General features: G+C 38.8%; 1 protein-coding gene across 2 annotated transcripts in view; it reads right to left on the bottom strand.

Annotated features, from left to right (window-relative positions):
* Nucleotides 1-19977, bottom strand: part of LOC121651197 (plexin-A1-like) — a 262523-nt gene that overhangs the window by 76076 nt on the left and 166470 nt on the right. For both annotated transcript variants that reach the window (XM_042003180.1, XM_042003181.1), the window contains exon 10: nt 11815-12015. In XM_042003180.1, coding sequence (XP_041859114.1) covers nt 11815-12015 — 201 coding nt within the window. The remainder of the gene's footprint in view (nt 1-11814; nt 12016-19977) is intronic.

The raw sequence follows: 19977 nt of genomic DNA, 5'->3' as shown, positions 1-19977 counted from the left end.
AAACAAAAAGACAAGGAGCGTGAGAGAAGCTGTTGATTGTAATGGATTTAATGCAAATTGGGAATTGTATAAGATATGGTTTCATTTGCATAGAGATTTACCCAGAGTTGTTCACTGCAGACAGTAACACAGCATGAACACACAAGCGCATAAATCCCAACCAAACAAACTTCGCATATTTCATAAACACGCATAGAGAAGATGGGTTACAGTTGGATAGCCAGTGAGGAATGAAAACTGGGATGAGGTAATGGGAAGAGTAGGATGGAAGTAGAAAAAAAAGGACAGTTGACAAGAATAAAATAGGGAGAAGGATGAGATGACAGAAAGAGGAGGAAAGGGAAGTAAAAGGTGTTGAGATGGTCAGAAAAGTGAAGGGAGCCAGAAATTGTACACTGACATGTGTGAAAGGACCTTATCCATTTAAACATAAGCTAAGTGGTGGGATGAGGGTAAGGGAGAGATAAGATGCGGAGCAGAGTAAAGTGAAATTGGCATTTCCAATTTGCTCACTGACACACTGGATTTGGTAGACAGGCCTCGACTATCCCATATGTGGAATGAGGTCTGAGACACACACGCGCTCACACATGAGCACTTGCAATCTTAACTTTTCCACAATCTACTCTGAAGTTGATCTGCTGCTGTTTCCCGTGAAGAGTTGAGGAAAAAAATGAAAAAAAGGAAACACAATTTCCATTGCTGACAGGATGTTTTTTTGTTTTTTGTTGCATTTCAGTAAATGTGGCAAATATTTATTTAGAGAATTGTTGGGAGTTGATCAAAGTAAATGATTAATATAAATATAACATTTGAAAATGCTAAATTATTCCTACTACAAAGGTTAAATAAGTGGTTGCTTCAAATATTCGATCAAAGATTTAGTCCTTTAGAACAACCAAAGTACTTAGAAACAGAAACAGTTTAAGTAAGGTGAAGTGAAAATGCAAAACCTGCTCCAAGGATTTACATAACAGGTCACAATAAATAACAGTCTGATCCTTAAATCAAATGTACGTAACTACAACTTCAGATGATGAACATGTCGCCCATGTTGAAATTTATTCAACAAAGATGAAGTCACTGCTGCTTCAGTAAGTAGCAGCTAAGTTCTGCTAATCAAATGCATTAATTAATACTTATTAAACAACAATGAGCATTTTAAAGCAGGCATTTTAAACGTCAGCTGGTCTGGAGCATTCAGGTGTAAACTTTAATTCTAAGTTGGAGCTCATCATTATCATTATCCACATGGAAAACATTCCAAACACTTTCCAATCGTCCCAGTGGACATCCAGGAAAATTAACTCTCAACTCAAATTGTGCAATACATACAACTGCAAAAACCCCACGAATTACAACTCAGAACAAGAGATAGACAAAATAAATATGTATTGATGTACAGCGGTGCCAGGAGAAAGCTTTATATCGCAGTAGGAAAAAATACTTCCTAGTTTGAGTCACATGAAATAAAAATATTATTTACTTCTATATGAACATTAATCTCTATAAATGTTCTTTTCAGCTCAATGGTCAGCATCACATGGCAGCTCATTATAACTATTTATAGATGCTTTGACATCACTAACATCAATTTTTCAATTTTCCTTTAAGCTCATCTTGTGGTGAAATGTACTGACAGCACCATAAATTTAAGCCTGCAACATTTAAGGCAGTAGCATGAATAAAGGGAGTCTTGTACTTGCATTACAGATTCTGTTTCTATTGGAAACAAATAATGAGCTGCATGGGTTGTGTGTTTTCCAATAAAATAGATAAGCTGCCGATATAGAAAACAGGTGAGCTTTTAACAAAGCAAAGCCTGGTGTTGCTTCATACCAGTTAGTTTTAGCTCACCCTGGAGCCTCACAGAGGAACAGATGAAATAAAGGAACAAGATGAAGACAAAAAGAAGACCATAAACAAGTCAGGGAAGAAAAAATGAGACATTGTAATTGGCCACAGAAGGAGGACTGTGGGAAGTGTGGAACTCTGTTGAGACATTAAAAAGATTAAATGAATACAGACCAATGTAACCACAGGATTCTGGGAGATCAACAACTCCATAACTGGGAGATTAAGCTAAAACACTCTAAATCTTAAAAAAAAACTCCTTTTGCCACAAAGCAGAGGCTGATGGAACTTTGTTTCTTCCCACTAATGCAGTATGACCCTGATCCATCAAACGTGACGTAGGCCGTTGACTTTATTAGCATCACTATTACATCCCACAGGCCAAAGCCATGTGTATGGCAGCCCAGTGAAACCACAGGACCCCCGCACACATGCCCACATACTAGTTCTCCTGTCTTCTTCCTGTGGCCTGTCTCCCATTAAACTTTAAGGGTTTCAACTTGTCTGCCGTCACCAAAACACTGGCTGAGCTTGTTCTCCTGTCAGTCCCTGCCCACCCTCCTGCCTGCCACATCATGCTTTATTCATACTGTCACGTGGGTTAAAATGCTGACACAAACCACACTGTGACACTGTGCCACCCAGTCACACAGAGCATCACCGACCATCTAACTCACTTCCTGGGGATGCTCTGGAGAAACAGGAAAGCTGTAAGCTGATGTAATGCAGAAAAATAAGAGCAGGGAGGAAATCTGGGGGAGGAGAGGCAACAGAGGAGGGACTTTGAAGAGCTCAAACAACATATGGCAAATCCTCCTTTAACACCAGGTATCACAGAAAACTTGAAAAAAGGGCTAATTTGTTTTAAAATCTCTTGTTTTTTTCTGTTATATAAAACCCGTTTGCAATCATGTTTGCAGCTCAGTTAAACACCTGGAATTAAATAGTAATGCCAGGAAGCCACTTCCACATTTACATGATGATGTATTAATGCTTTTTGGATGACAGCAAAATTCTAAGGTTTGATATGTTGGGAATATTTTCTGAATCCAAAAGAACTGACGAGACCAGAGGGGATTTCATATTTTTTTTAATTATTTAATCATAAAGCAAAGTATTGGACTAAGTGATGGGTTTACACAATGACTGAGCAAGACTAACATTTAGGAAATAACTAAATGTATAACAGTTTCATTCTGCAAAGACTTTGAGGCCAAAACTTTCCAAAGCAATCTATCATAAGGTTTTTAGGATACGTTAACATCGTAGCTGCCTTCCATTTACCTCCGAAGATGAAAGTCATAGCTGAGAATGACAAAGTTGGCCACACCGGAGCATCCTTGCAACCCTTTGGACTCCCCAGTGCTCCTGATTCATTCTGTGGTGTATGATTTTAGAGAAAAAAAGGCCACATGTACAAAGAGTGCAAATATAGTAAGAAGTAGCACTACAGAACCTTGATAAGATTATATAAATGTGTAATTAAGTATGACTGCAACTTGCTAAATTTGGATCATCCTGTTCAACCTCCCTACTCGTAACTTAGAAATTAAAATTTCCCAGTTCAACCAGAACGCACCATTAATAAAATAAAAACAACCAAATTAACAAAGTCCATGATGTGTGAGACCTGCTAAATGACTTCTCTGCCTTTATGCAGAGGGAATGGTAAAACAAACACAGTTATTCAGGATTTCTGTAAACAAGCCAAAATGTTTTTTTTTTTTTTTTCCTTACTCCAGGGAGACTGTAAGATCTGGTCAGGGACAACAGATGAAAATTAGCCCTTTGGCTAAATGTGGCATATTTAGAAATGTTCTTTTGTTTTTTTAATTTGCTCTGTCTCTGTCCAATAAAATTAAAAAAAATATAAATAAAAAAATAACTGTAGAAAATACTTCCTTAAGAATTTATCTTATAATTGCTGCGATAACTCAGTCTGGTACAAAGGAGCAGACCTAATGAGTGACCTTATTATCCCCAGACTCATGCTTCCTGCACATGTAGAACTTGATTTGGGGAAAGAAAAAAATGCATTAGGTTAAGTAGACTCATTAATAATTTAACAAATGATCTTGTCATTCAACTATTATTAGTCTGACCTCTGAAATGTAAAATTCAGTTTGATACAAGAGCAAGGCCTTCACCGCCTCATGGTTTTATAAAGCTGTTTTACTGCTCTCTTTTTAAAAAAAAACAAAAACAAAAAAAAATTAAGAGCTCACTGTATGACTTTACTGTTGATTTAATCTTCTCTGTGCATATGTGCCTCAGGTTTAAATCTCTAAAAGGCAATGCTACAAAAACAATAACAGACAGGTACACAATATGTGCAATAATATTTACCTCAGAGCTTTAGTCTCTGTACCCCTGAGGTCTCAGAGAATTCTGGGGGGAGTTTGGCTCAGCTGCTAGACAGAATGAATGGCTTATAATCTAACTAAGAATTATACATATACAACATGAGATCAGGTAAAATGTCTGGTTAAAAAAAAATAAATAAAAAATCTTCACAGAGCCATTCTTGCTCTACATCATTGCTATTTTTGACTTATTGCTTATAAGAAACTTTATTAAATCCAAGCCTTGTTTAGCAACAACTATACTGTCTAAAGTTGTTGTTCTTATTAGGTTTTCAACCTTCCTTGCATCCACTGCACACTTTTGGACTTTGGCCTCAGTGTTTATTTATTTATTTTGTTTTGCTTTCTTCTGGTCTTCATGTTTCTAGACCGTAGTCTATATGCATACAGCCGTAGCTAACCTGATATGTCCCTGTCCAACAGAAATGACAACTTCTAGTTGTAAAGTGTTGTTCAGCTGACAACTCCCAAGTTTCAGCAAGCGGTTGACTTTTGATGTAGCTTTGCTCTTAAAGTGGTGTCAAACAGACTACTGGTAGAACCCTGTAGGTAAAAGTTTTACTCCCCCTACCGAGAGGCCCCTCTGCTGGCCTGCTGTCCTGACTTCCCTCCCCAGAGCGCCCAGAGCTGCTGGAGATGAGTAATCAGACTCATTACTGAAGCCTTTGGCTAGCTCCTTCATGTCACTGCATGTAATTAATCTACCTGAGACAACTCATAGTGTGGGCCCCCCAAGGGAAGAGAGGAAAGGGTGGAGAGGAGAGGAGAGGCGAGGAGAGGAGAGGAGAGGCGAGGAGAGGCGAGGAGAGGAGAGGCGAGGAGAGGAGAGGAGAGGAGAGGATGCCATAGAAGAAAGTCATTTGATGCAATTGGAGGACAGTTCAAGTGTATATACAGGGCAAATTAAAAGGAGAGGTATAAAGAAAGGAGGGGGGATTACCAGTGACACAAGGACCGCAGCAGGTAGGCAAAGACGGGAAAAGAGGGAATACGTCGCAATCCAGTATGGGACAAAAAGTAGAGAAAGAGAAAAGCAAGGGGAGAAACTATGAGGTAGAAGAGAGTAACGAGAGGTAGAGTTTAACCCTGAGGAGATAACGGGGAAGAGAGGAATAAAAAGGAGGTGGCAATGAAAAAGTACAAGTGAAAGAGGGGAGGTGACATGAGGAGAAAAAGGAGAGAGAAGGGGAGGAGGTGTAAAAAGTACAAGGTGAGCACAAAGCCGTCCCTGGCCTCATTACAGTAACACAGCGTCCTGGCTCAGGTTCATTCGTTATCTGCTCCTGTGCTCGTTTATTCTCTCGCTACATGAATTGTCTCCATGGATTGCATGTCTCCATGGATTGCATGAATAGATACGGCTGGTGTGTGTGCCTCTGTGCATGTGTGTGTGCACTGGTGTGCATATATGCTTGTGCTTCTAAGGAGCTGAAAACTGCCGATGTTAACAAAACAGAGCAGCTGGCTAGCGAGGGGGGTGGAGATAGAAAAACTGGGAGCTGTGCGCATATATGTCCGTGCCCATGCGCAGGTCACCAGCCTGTAATTAGTCATGTTGAAGGATACCAGGGTGTGTGTTAAAAATACACCACAAGCACACATATACTCACACAGATACAGATATTACAGCTCTATAAATGGATGAGATAAGCAATTTCCCAGTATTAAGATCATAGAACATAGACTTGAACTCAAGCACCAGAGTGTAAACCAAGTTTGAGAAAAAAATCTCCATTTTAAGCTTTTATACCTTTGAATCACAACTACTTCCCTACATCTCAGACCAAAGCTGTACCTTTACAGCCACATTCAAAGATACAAAATATCATGCACTGCTTTATGAAACCACCATAAGCATGTATAACAGTGAAATCAACCACAATCTGTATGTTTTGTTATAATAAAATACCTCTTCTACAAATGTACAACATAATAGTGTCAGGGGCTGAGCATTGACACACATCCAGACGTTGCATCATGTGATCTTAAGCAATAAACCTTTCTCCTAATTTTCAACTCTGAAGAATTAGAATAATTAAGGCCATGAAACTCCTTTGTACTTCTTTATATGTTGTATACCAGATTGTAAGAAAGTGTATCAGAGATCTGATTAGGACTCTGGTGATAAAAGAAACAAGACTTTTTCATCCAGTTAGTTTAATCAAAAGGTACATCAATTACATTAATTAAAAAGAAAAAAGAACAGAAGGTATTCTCATTTTCAGTATTGCTACTGTAACAAATAGTCTGTAAACTGTACTGTTTAAACCCCTGAATTGAATAGTGTAACAATCATACTGCAATTTCTTTCTTCTAATACTTTGTTTACATGACATAAACAAACCTATTGCAATTGATTACTTTTATACTGCAGATGTCTAGATTCCTGATTTCGTACCACTGTTCAAACACATTAGCAAACCTCCATAAATTTCTTTCTAGGCCCAGAAAGAAGCAGATCATACATAACAATTTGCACGAAGACTGTGTGTTACATGGTTATGAAACTTTTTAGCAGTCTTTACTTCTTACAAATTGAGAATCATGTCAACTGCCCACAAACACACATGCACACGCATCCTCCTAAAAATTCACTATGCTGTGAAGTGTGTCAGATGTATGGACATACAGCAGAAAGTTAATACACACATGCATACACAAGCCTATGTGTGTCAGTGTAATAAATCATGTAAAGCAGGCTCCTTGTTGTTGCTGATGCTACAGTCCCTGTCTGCTCCACATGATTAGGAAGAAGATCATGTGGAGAATCTCCATATGTCTGCTTCATGTTGGGCTTCTAAACCCCTGGGGAGGATCTCTGTGTGTGTGTATGTGTGTTAATTTCCATGAAGAAACCAGTAGGGATCCCCAAACCTTGCATGCACCCTATCAGGATGTGCTTGAGTGTGTATTTGTGTGTGTGTGCACGCACGCTACCATGTGTTGCCCTGTGAATATTCCATTGTGCACCAATGCATACTGTAGGTGTATTTGAGTATGCAAGTTCAATGTTTCAGTGTTTGGCGAGGGGCTAAATAATGCACAAAGAGACAGTAAGACTGAATGGATGAGTGTACGTCTACTGCCGGCTAATTTTCTCTATGATTTATTGCCCTCCGCTACCCCAGTCACAGCCTGCTGTGATACACATACAGGCGCCTCCCTATAGAGAATACTGAATACAATAGTTGCTGGAATGCAAGTTGTCCATCACAAATAGATCGCCCGCCTATTCATTCTATGAATTAATGATTTCATTCACGCACCTTCTTTTAACGCATGTTTTATAGTTAGAGGAAAGCTATAGGAAATATTTACACCAGTCAGGAAAGATCATAACAGTTAAAAGACATCAGGCTTGTTAAAGCTGCACAGATTAACACTGCAGTATTAAAATAGCTCAAATGAATAAGTATACAAGTGTGTGTGTGTATATATATACATATATATGTTTCTTTTATGATGACAACAGAAATCCTTCTCTTGTGTGACTTCTTTCCAAAATTAGCTGCTCTCACTTTAATAATACTATTGGATTATATTCACTTGTAAACTAGCTTATTATCGCTCACATTTAGCAGCTAACGCTAAAGCTGTGGGCTCGCTATTTTCAACAAAGACTTGTCATTACACATACAAGTATAGACCGGAATTATGACTCGGGTTGTTGAATGACACACCCCAGGTAAAAGCATTGTTGTTGATAAAGTCAGAAAATTAGCAAAATCCATATGTTTGCCGCCAAGAAGCTCTTTGTTTAGCTCGTCCTCTCTCTTTACAGAAGCTTATAAGGTAAACCATTACTTCACATAAGAAAAATGGTGAATGTGTTTTACTGTATGAATAAGAGAGTGTTTGTTTTAATATAGTTTCTCATGTTTGAAACTTGTTTTTGTTTAGTTAGCTAAAGTTTATGCAGGTATAAACTGTTGATTTTTTCGGGCAGCCATCTTTGCCATCTTTGAAGTCGATGTTGGTGAGTTGGTGCCGACTTTCCAAGTCAGATATCTGACTTCAAGGGGCGTTTATGTTGTATTTCCGACTGAGAACTCAGAAAATCTGAGTTCCGACTCCAAATTAAACAGATCTAGAATGTTCTTTTTTATTTATTTATTTTTTTAAAGCAATACATTATCTAAGATCTATACTTTGGGAATATTTACTACTACTAGCTACACCAAGTAAAATGTTCTTTATTCACTTCATTTGCTCATTTAATTGGTGTAACGTTTTTCTGTCCACTGTGGGGTGTTTTTTGGCAGCGTTTCAGTCACTTTTGTAAAAATAGCCTGTGACAAGGTTTGAAAATGTGACGTGACTTCACATGATCATTTGTCATTATCCCATGTTTTGATGGTCAAATATGTGTCTTAAAAAGAAAAAATAATAAAAGTGGCAGTGCTGATTTTAAGGTTGACAAGTTTCGTTTCTTCAAATTGTAATGAATGATATATATACAAGCTATATGTACGAAACTTACACTTCGAGTCAAAATCGAGTCATTATAACTTAGCAAACAGCTATTTGTATGTTAACACAAGAAGGAGGTGCATTATTTGACAGTGCAGTTTTCGTGCTTGCCGAGATTGGCATTACCTGGTTTTATTATTCCGCTACATGATGGACATGCAATTCTCAGCCAACATGTGGTTCTCAGCATAGTAATAACAGTGTAACAATTATAGCGAGGCCCACCGCCCCCACTACACGATCAAGTTAATTCAATTTGATCTTGCTTTCTTTACAGCACCAAGTCAGAACAGAAGTCGTTCCAAGTCTCATTTCCTATAGAAAAGGTTTACATTTATGTATACATAACTCAAACAGTCTGATGTTATTTATCTGATTTATGTGACGGTATGTCATAGCTGCTCTCTCTAGTCCACCGTCACACACGTGCGCTCACACACACGTGATCACATTTCCGTCAGTGGACATACTGCATGTGTCGGAAAACATGTCAACCACCTGAAAATCAGACAATAGTTTTTTTTTTTTGTTTGTTTGATTGTTTTTGTTTGTTTGTTTTTGTTGGTGTTGTTTTGTTTTGTTTTTGTTTTTTTATAGCAGTTTCCCCAAATTTTTTATTGGAGAAACAATAACCGATAAATCTAGACAAGGACTTTTAAAATAGCATATTTCAGAAGTGCATGTAAACATGTCAGATCAGACTATTCCAGTAATTTGATTCCTCCCAGATACCCGAGTGTGATAGTCAGGTTAACAGCTCAGTTTTTTTTTTTTAATAATCTGTTTAATATTCAAGTATAATAGGTGTTACATAAATATCTGTAAATGAACTGATTTAGAATCGGATCTAATAACAACCAAATCGAATCAGGCTGTCGTGAATCAAATCGAATCATTTCAGGATATTAGTGGTGATACCCAGCCCTACAAAGTCTGACTAGATCAACTAAGCTGATGATTTTTCCAAAGAAATTTAATTTGTTTTAAGGAAGTTTTATCATTTTATTATTTGTTTTGAACGCCAATATAGGAACTTTTATTTTTCTTTGTTTCTTATAGGCATTATTGTTGAGCCGAAGCAGGTAGACATTTCCTACCTTTCTGTAAAAACACAAGCCGGCTCCAAACATAACACAGAGACAGGAAGCATAGAGGAGAATTTGGCATCTGAATATGCAGATATTTTAATAAAGAGTCTGTGTATTAGCTCTGAAAAACCAACACTGCATGGCTGAACAGCTTTCTAACCAATCCCTACAGTCCCAAATGCTCCACTCTCTGCTGTTCAATTTAATCTCAGTGGTTTTTCACAGATTTGCTTTTCTTTCAAGATTACTTTGATATTCCAAAAAGATTTCATCTCCATCTGTTTCTCATTTGTTTATAATACCTAAGGTTAGTCTATCTTTCCTCCCCTCTGTACTTCTTTACCCTTCCTTCTTCTTTTTCCATCACATTCTTTTGTTGCATCGTCATTGTCTGCACCTAATTCCCTCGGCTCCTGTTAGGCTCTCTCTTGCTTCCTTTATTTTTTTTCATTTGCCAGGCTTTTCTATGCTTTCCTGTGTTTGTGTCCATCAGTCTACCACACCACTGCAATTCATCATCATTTTATCTACAGCCTCCTTAATTGGATCCTATCACGGTCCCACCTGACGAGCAGAGAGAAGGAGGGGGAGGAGAAGAGGAGGAGGCTTACTCCACCTAACACCACATGGATACGCATTTGGGCGCACAAGCAAACATGGGCTGCAGCTTCCTAGGCCCAGCTTCATCAACAGCTGCAAAGTTGTGTTGAGACCTGTGTATTTTCCCTTGTTTCCCCCTCTCCTGCTGAGATAACGTTGGAGTTTTACAAAACATAAAAGAGCACAGAGGAATGGAGATGTTAATGCATGTGCATGTGTGTGTGAGCAAGCATTCACTTGGTTTTGTCTGAGTTTTGCTGAGGAAGGTGTCTGTCCTCCAGCATCAGCAACTCTCAGCAGCAGCAGAGAATTTTCTGAATCAAACACTGAATGGAAAAAGTGCTCAATGCCATTTCCTGGGATGAATGTTGGTTTTGGAACATGTTTTAGCCTTTCAAGACAGGCTTAAACTCCAAAAGAGAAAAAGAAATAGATAAAATAGTAATAATTTTAATATTCAGCTGTACTTTTTCAGCTACACATTTAGCCATGTATGACATTTTAAGAAAGTTTGGGATTTAAGTAGATAAGAACAATAAAATAAAAAAAAAATCACCTTGATCTGCAGCACTTATTGTATTTGCAAGTCATTCTATATTCAAAAAGCTTTTAAAGCAGACATCATGGAGGACAAATCTGCCAACACCCGTAATAACAACCCTGAAAGTCAGATCTACAATCACAGTCACTCACATGCAGCAATTATAGAAACACAAGCGACTAAATATGCACGATTTACTTTTGCAAAGCACAAAAGAACTGTAGGAGCCATCATTAGGTTCTGGAAATCAACATCAAAAATATGCCCTTGAACTATTAACTGAGTCACAGTCCAACATCAGAGGCAGAACAACTTCCATAATCACAAAGCTGGATCTCAATCTCTCCTTTGTAGGGAGTTCAGTCAAGTTCAAAAACAGCACGTGGTTGCACATCAATGTGTTTCAAACCAGCGCTGATGCAGAAATCAGCTAAATGATATGCAGCAAATGACAGGTGTGTGACAGGCTGAAGTTAAGGGGGCCGGCGAAGCTGCCAAAGCCAAGCATTGGCTCCTGTTGCATTTGATTGCGAGGACTTCATCCTGGACCAATCATGGTGAGTGAGTGAGTGGTGCGGTGTGCGTCGTGCATTTTAATCATGCTCTATGTCTCGTTTAGTCATAATTGGAGTCGTTAAAATGCCTCCCCTCTGCCTCTTGCTCTGATTGGAGCAGAAGAAATTAATATTGTGGAACTGGCTTCTTTTTTTTTAGTGGTGACAGTTTGAGTGATGGCCAGAAGGCAGAGTCTTGGACGTTGGACTGAAGAAAGGGTGGCTTTGCATCCATCAGTCCCTGTGGCCACACCATCTTATTCCTGCCCGTTTCTCGGTAACCAGCTGTGAAGTCCATCAAACCACTATAGCTGTGTGGAGTAGAAGTGTGTTTTTATTCTTACCGTGGTCTTCTGACACTGTATGCTTGTGCTGTTAAACCTCAGAGCAGGAACGCTGTGCGTGCTGCCCTGGATGTGGAAGATGCACTCGTAATTTCTCTGCCCGGACTGAGGCTGTGGAAGGTTCTGAGCCAGCAGCGTGATCGGCCTCATTACCCCAGCAGGGATATAGATCTGAGTGGAAGGCAGGATCTGAGGACACTCCTGTAGATTAGAAAAATAAGAGGAAACTATTTGAGATGTGACAGGTAAATAAAGGAGCTGGAGATCTGGGTGGAGAGGATGTTCTGGACAAGCTGGGAGGAAGATAAAATGAGAACAAAAAGAAACTGGCATTATCTCCAGCAGCATAAAAATAAGCTGAATAATTAAACTGTTATTTATTTCCTGAATTACAAGTGGCAAAATAGTGAGATTGGCATCACTTTTTCTTTTCCTTCTCAACAGCATTCCATCACAATAGTTGCGAGTCCGTTTTTTTTCCAGCTTTCTATGATCTCATGCTGACATTAACCAACCCTAATCCCTCACTTACAAATGTTTAACACTCATAAGGATCAACTCTGCTTTTTATGAAATGCCAAATATTGAATGCAGCAGTGACTCGTTATTAAGAGTACAAGCCATTTTGTAATCAACCCCCTTCCCATGTTAATGAGGCTTTTATGGATATTAGGCATGATTTTGCTGAAAAGAACCCACCAAAGGATATTCTTGTTCTTTCTGCAAGCACAAAATTGAGAGCCTGAGGCAGCATCTCTTAGGAATATAAACAGTTCCTTGGAAAGAAAGGGCAGTGGAATACTGTGCTCTACTGTAAAATAGCAGTGTATTGGAAGAGGGGGGGCAGGTTTCTTCTTGCTGCTCTTCAGTGTATTGATATTTGGCCAAAAATGTAGCTTTACTATATATATTTACTAAATCAAACCAAATATCTTATTTAGCCTAAAGTATAATAATAATAATAATAATAATAATAATAATATGGAGCTATCAACTGACATGCTCAGTGAACATGCTCTATTTTTACTATTTTACTGTTTTTATCTGCTTTGATAATGACATTCTGCGACATCACATTCATGTGTGTGGGCGGCAGATTCTTTATATTCTTTAGTATGTTGTTTTTAAATTAACATTCAGGGCGTTTTTAATGAGAGGGATTAATTTAGTGAGAAGTTAAACATTCTTGCTGTTGTATATTCGTACAAAGATAGTATAATTAAAGTCTATATTTACCACTGAACTACCTTTCAACACGTCAATATTTTTCTGCCATTAAGGCAAATGATTACAAAGTATATCCAGATAACCAAATATGTTTCTGCTCAGTCATATCCTGCTTTAAACACTTTTATATAGATTCTAAGTTTCCTATTTTGATAGCAAACATTTATATCCACATCATATAAAAGAACATAAATGAGAGTACTGTGCTAATTAATCAGGTAGCAAAAGCCAAAGTAAAGCCATACCAGCAGATTCACACTACAAGATAAACAGTCTGAAGTGTAACTTGCAGACTGGGGACACAGAGGGAACTTAATGGAGGCCAAAAATGTAGCATACTCTTATAGCCAGAGGTGACTATACTAAGAATATATGCCTATATATTGAGCAGGTGTTGAAGATGATCAGTCAGTTAAACTCTTATGTGCATTGTGAAACATGCTGCACATAGAAACTGAGATAGAGGAGATGATTAGAATGCCTTTAGCTCCAGATTTTCATTGTGTCTCACTATTTCCATTTGGCCTGGTCACTCCTGCAGCAAACAATCCTTCACTTAATGACAGACTGTGTCATAATTATAAGTTATAATTTACTCAGTACTGCACTTCAGTTAAGATGTAAACCCCACAACAGGAATCCTGGTTTGTTCAGGCAGCTTGTTTGACCAAGGGTGAAAACAAAGATATATATATATATATATATATATTTCTTTTTTGTTAACTACTTATGGATCCAATCCACCCATCCATTTATTTTCTATACTACGTGAAGGATGGAAAATTGGATAAAAATGTGTGTAAAAATGCTATTTGTATAATGTGTGTGCTCCACATTCAGGGCATTTTTTTTTATTCTGTGGGTACTAATGTTCTTTTACAGTGGATGAGAACGTCAGGGAGATGCTAGGATTCAAACCTCAGCTTGGCTGCATCAAGAAGATGTAGCATCTGTTTATAGGGCTACTAAATGCCACGCCCACAGGAGCATTCTTCTTTCTGTCTGGTCTTTTTCCTCCAACTGTGCTGCTCTGGGCTGTTGCTTCCTCTATAGGTGAAAAATTCAGGCAGAAACAGCTGTTAAACTTTCCTGCTTCCACCTCCAGACCATAAATGGGAGGTGGTAGCCCTCCTGGGCTAAAGCTGCAGCTAGCTTTGGGTTTGCTCCCTTCAGGCACAGAATCGCTTGTAACCAGATGAGCTGTGGAATTGAGTGCTGAAACTTGTAGAAAAAAACTGGACATTTGCTGAAAAACAGGCAAGTTTCTCACAGCTAACTTTTTCTACTTCGACTGCCCCGACTCAGATCGACCCTTTGTGTGGGTCTCTCTTTTTGTTCCCTCTCTCTTGCTCGCTGTAGCACTCTAAGCACTAAGAAACAGTTCTGCATCTCAGCGCAATGAGTCATAACCTTCCAGCAGAAACAGTCGATAGCAGTCGACTTTGTGTGCAGTGTTTCGACTAGCCGATAAGTCATGCACATCCCTATTTTATACCAGCTTAGTCCAATGCAACCCATTTTCCCTTCTCTGCTTCCCAGAGGCTGTCAGGCCATAGGCACAGTACATCCTGGACAGGTCGCCAGTTGCCGGGTCAACACACAGAGACAAAAACCACTCACTCTCACTTTAAGGGAGAACTTAAAGACACCAATCAGAAAACCCAACATTCAAACTCTACACAGAAAGAACTCAGCAGAAGTTCAAACCAGTTAATAGTTGGCCAATGATTATTGGCATCGATGGGTACTCACTGTTCTTTATCATAATTTTATGCATGGACATCTCTGTGGTGGGCTGGCTCGGATTCGTGCTCTGTAGTGGCTGCTGGTTGGCCGGGTCGAGACCCCCTTGGGTCGCCTTTGGATGATCACACTTAAATTTTGCACTCACTTTCGCTAACATATGCTCATACGGTCACTCTGTTGTCCTGTAGATTCAATCACCAATAGCACCAATAGCTACAAATATGTTTTTTTTTGTTTTTGTTTTTTTTGCTGGCATTTTGGTTGTTATGATTAATGTATTTTATTGGTATTCCTGATAATTGTCGGCCTTGATTTCTTACGAAGGCCCTAGAGTGTTTTCAGTTATGTTTCTGTACAGGTGTAGCGTCTGGTTGTCTGGTTTTCCTGCTTTGGTTGATTAGCTGATGCTGTTTCTTTCTATCTGGTGTATCTTTGTCTCTTCTATCTTCTCCTCTCTCCTGCTTTCCTTTTCCAACTCTTTCCCTTCCTTTGTTTCACCTTGTTAGGTCCAACATGTGCATATAACTTAGCAATAGTTAATATTAAGAACAATACTAAAGCAACAAATGTTTTTCCACCTAGAATCCCTTAGCAATGCATTATTTGCTTGGTATAAAATGGCAGCAAGACCATCCTTTTGCTTGCTATGACAATAAGCAACATGATGACAGGACAAGATGGAAAAAAAAAATAAACATAAAATTTGTAAATTAACATGGACTTGTCCATTTAGGCTGAGTGCGCAGCATCAATGATGTCATGTCCAACATGGCTGAACTTTGACAAAAGTCATGTTAAGACTAGCAAACACCCAATAGATGGCGTAAGTTGTTGGCTAACTGTCCATTCAATTGCTTGGTCTCTTTGGCTACTGGCGGGGAAAAAAATAAAATAAAAAATAATCAACAACAAAAAACATTCCATCACACAGAAAATCACATTTTAATTTTCTTAATGTGCATGTGAAGCAAAAAAAGGGTGCATAAGGTGCATGCCTTTGTTGGATTCCTCTTTTATTCTCCAACTGCCTGCAGATAGACCATGCAAGAAAAAGAAGGCCAATTTGAGATCAAATTATACCAGGGAGCTCAGTGAAGCAGACTATCTGTTAGTGAGACTGAAAAGTGCAAACTAACAGCACACATACCCAACCTGCTTTTAATCAATAATAGAATGGCTAACATGACTGAAGAAGCCAAAAAAGAAAGATACAAAGTTAGCATGAATACCGCTTTAGAGTGAACAAATGCAGGTGCATACTATGGTGATGAAGTGGTATGATAAGAAGTGGCACATTTTCACAAGCAGAAAATGTTTTGCTGTTCCTATAAATACGATGCAATACAACCAAGAACAACTCATTTGGCAGATTTTGTTTTCTTGGCCCTCATTTATCAAACAACGGTGGAAATCAGTGCACATCTGATCGCAGGAATGAACTTACGACTTGATCCACGTGTGATTTATGAAATGTTCGTATCCATCTGACCCCAGCGAAGGAATGATTGGGCCTTGATAAATGCGACAGCTGAAATCCATCATAATTTCCAAAGGTAATTTCAATAATAGCCCATGACTGGTAAATGAAAGTCACAATTCTTTACTTTGTGCACTTAAAAATAAATGACACGCTAAAAGAGATCAATGAAAACCTTAAAAAAGTGAATAAAACTTTTTCATACTGCTAAATATTGTTTGTATTTATTTACATTAGCTAAGCATTGTTGTGTTCAAAGTTCTGTTATATGAAACCGATTTTCATAGCCTACAAAAGAGAAAATCGGTGGCCTATTTCCACTTGTCTAGTAAAGAACTGCACATTTGGTTCTATAGCATGGGAAACATTAGCTGGCTGAATAAACAGAGCACTTCTACAACTTTTAGGTGTAGAAACAACGGATCAGCTCCTGTCTCCTGCGCATAGCCCCCAGTGGAGGCTGTGCTGGGTACGACTCTCTGGGTATCCTTGCCTCTGACTGCGCTGGGACATTAAAAGTCTCTCCATTAGCCATAGCATGGTGTGCAGGACTGCACACAACAGAATAATGACACAGATTTTATCCGAAGAGTAAAGCAGCATTCACGTCCTGGTCCGAAACACATCCACCTGCCCTTCAGCAACCCAAAGCTGCGCTCCACCATGGCACGTGTGCATGTGTGCGCACTGCTGAACCTGCGCTCCTGCTCTGTGGCAGGGATTGCCAGCGGGATGATGAAGTGCTCCAAGAGTGAATATAGGTATCAGTTTATTTGCAAACACAGATTTCTGTTTGTATTTATCATTATTTGAAATTGTAGTGTAGACTGATTTATGGGCCACTTTAAATTTGAGCTGTTATAATTGTTCTGGGCTTAGGCCGTTTATCAGATTTACTTTCCCAAATCTTTTTTGAGTGCGCCGGTGTGCACTCCAAGCGGTATCAGTAAGCTATTTTATTTTATTAGTTTTGGGAATCCATTTAAATATTTTTTTTTGTTTGTTTTGCAAATGAGTTAATTCTGGTTACTGAATATGTGGCTGCTTATGCTTAATTGACAGTTAGAGGTTTGCTTAATAATTATTTTCAGTGTCTGCTGTGCTGTACTGCTAATCCACACCGACTCAAAGTTGCATACACAATCTTAGACCTGTCGTGAGATTTGATCGTATCCTACGCTGCAACAAAATTGATAAATACCAAACCTTGCATGATAATGGCTGTGTGCACCGAGGGCCCTTGCCTTTGTGGCTCTTCATCCCTCAAATTCTGTCTGGGAGAAGCTGAGACAAGAGGAGGCAAGAAGATGAAAATCTGGCTCTGACTAGTTCTCAGAGTTTGAGGTTGCAGTCATTGTGTGTGTTTAGCACTATTAAGCATCTGCTCCTAGTATGGCTGGACATCCTGCCTGGCTGCCATCCACACACACGATGGGACTGCTTCACATCTGTGCTTTCCCTCTGCCGATTCAGTTACCTGCTGCTTCAACACCACACAGACATGCACACGCATACTTTTTAAAGATCTGTTCCTTATTAAAGATGCACAGTTATAATGAAAAGCAGAGTTGCATTCCTCTGAGGAGTACACACACACACAGAGATGCGTAAACACACATACAAAGGTATCACCCCACATAGGTCTTACATTCAGAGTACGGAGACACAATTGCAAAAACCTATAAAGGAAAAAAAAAAAAGAGTGGAAACATACAAAAGCAGGCGGTAAACGAACAAAAGATTCGAAGCAGAGGATTGTGGGAGCTGTTTCATTAGAAGCGGTGACAGGTGTCAGAGCTGAGTCTGCATCAGATAGTGGAACAGTTCTACACAATGAGACACAACAATCTCTTTTACCTGGGGGATTCCTCTAATCCCGCTCTTTCTCTCTTCTCTTTTCTCTCTTTCTGTTGCTTGCACTTGATCTTTTTTTATATTCTCTTGAGCATCATTCTTCTCCTTTTCTCTCATTGTCACCTTGTTTTTGATATTTTTTCTTATTTTTTTGCTAGGATAACGGCTAGCTGCACATATGTCCTCTTTATTTTTCCGGCGATTACATTCTCCATCGCTGGATGCTTGTCAGCCATGGGTATCGGATACCTCTAAGCGCATTTACAAAAATCACTTGTCAAGATCTCAAATTATTGCTGTCTAAATAAAAAATGAATGGAAAATACAGATGATGAGTGGTGATGCTGGATAAGAAAGAGGGAGAGAGGTGAAATGAGAAGCAATGAGGGGGCGCAATGAGGGAGACATACAGTTGTTCATTAAAGTGGAAGATGAAAATAAAAGAGGTCAAGTTTCCCTGCCAAACCTATACCCAACTATGTTATACAGACACAGGTTGACATGCAAACTGGTACATATACCTTAATATACCTAAAATACATATTTCACCCACACAAACTGAACATAAACACATTCATTGCCTCCAACTCTCAAAAACACACACGCTCACTCAGATTCAAAGCTGAATCTTGCCCTCTGGCTTTGTGCAACAAACTAATGCTGGTGCCTGTGGAGTGTTTTACAGTAGCCTTGGGGCTAAACACACAGATGCTGTGATCAAAGAGGGGAAGGTAAGTCTTCAGAAAGAAATTAGCCTGGGCTCCTCTTCTGTACTAACTGTGACATCTCTGTTATCGGCTTCCTAAAGCGTCTGTTGGGCTACTCACTGCGCTTTACTGCTAAATTACACTTTTAATAAATGTTTGATTTTTCATATGTATTTGTTCCCAATGTGGCTACTTAAGTCTGAAAAAAACATGGTTATATCCTGGTCACTTTAGAGAAATAATAAAATTTTATATTAGTTAAATTAGTCTGCCTAGTGTCCTGTTGTAAGAACAAAATGTGCACCACAGAAAAAAGGCAGTCAATCCCTTCACCTGGACATTTAAACCACCAGAATCAAAGCTGGACTTTATATTTAACTGACAGCTTTGACTTTTAGATCTGGTCTGATCATACCTAGTGTGGCATTTCCAATATCTGGATGATGTTAGAGATCAACTCCTTGTGATGAAGACCAAATAATTAGGGAAAGGCAACAGAAAACTTAGAAACACAAATTACAGAACTGCTACAATATAACAAAGTTGTTTTATACTCTGTGATTTGCTATCTTACAAATTACTTACTCTTTCTGCTGTAAACAATTGCAAATCTAAGTATTTAATTTATGTGGAGTGCAAATAAATGTAATTTTTACTAAAAACTACAGCAACACATCAAGGATGGAAGATGCCTGAGGAGACCCAGGGCATCTGGAGCACTAAACTGAATATTTACAGGGAAAACAGCAACTGGTAGAATACTGGACATTGGATTAGCAAAAGCCTACAGTTTACATTACTGCTGCGTAAGGCAAAGCAAAGCTGTGCCTTGAAAACCATATTCCAAGAGGACCAAAGCTGTTACAGTCTGACTTGTCATCATCTGATATTGAATTTCTGAAGAGAGAGTATGTGTGATTATTGCAGTCACACTGACACAAAAATGCTGCATCAGACTTCACTTTGTGAGAAACTAGAGAAAAAGATATGAAAGAGGCATTGGCTGAACTTATTCCTGATCAGATGACTGTCAGCTTTAATCCTTACATTTAATATAGTTAATAAATTGGTCACAAATGTATGCACTGATGTGCTGGTGCATAATTCTTCAAATATACTGTAGCTACTTAACTGTAAAGAGAAAAATGTGAT

This window comes from Melanotaenia boesemani, chromosome 13, assembly GCF_017639745.1.
Source record: "Melanotaenia boesemani isolate fMelBoe1 chromosome 13, fMelBoe1.pri, whole genome shotgun sequence".
NCBI lineage: Eukaryota > Metazoa > Chordata > Actinopteri > Atheriniformes > Melanotaeniidae > Melanotaenia > Melanotaenia boesemani.
The sequence above is the reverse complement of the archived record's forward strand: the minus strand, read 5'-3'. Positions and strand labels throughout refer to the sequence as shown.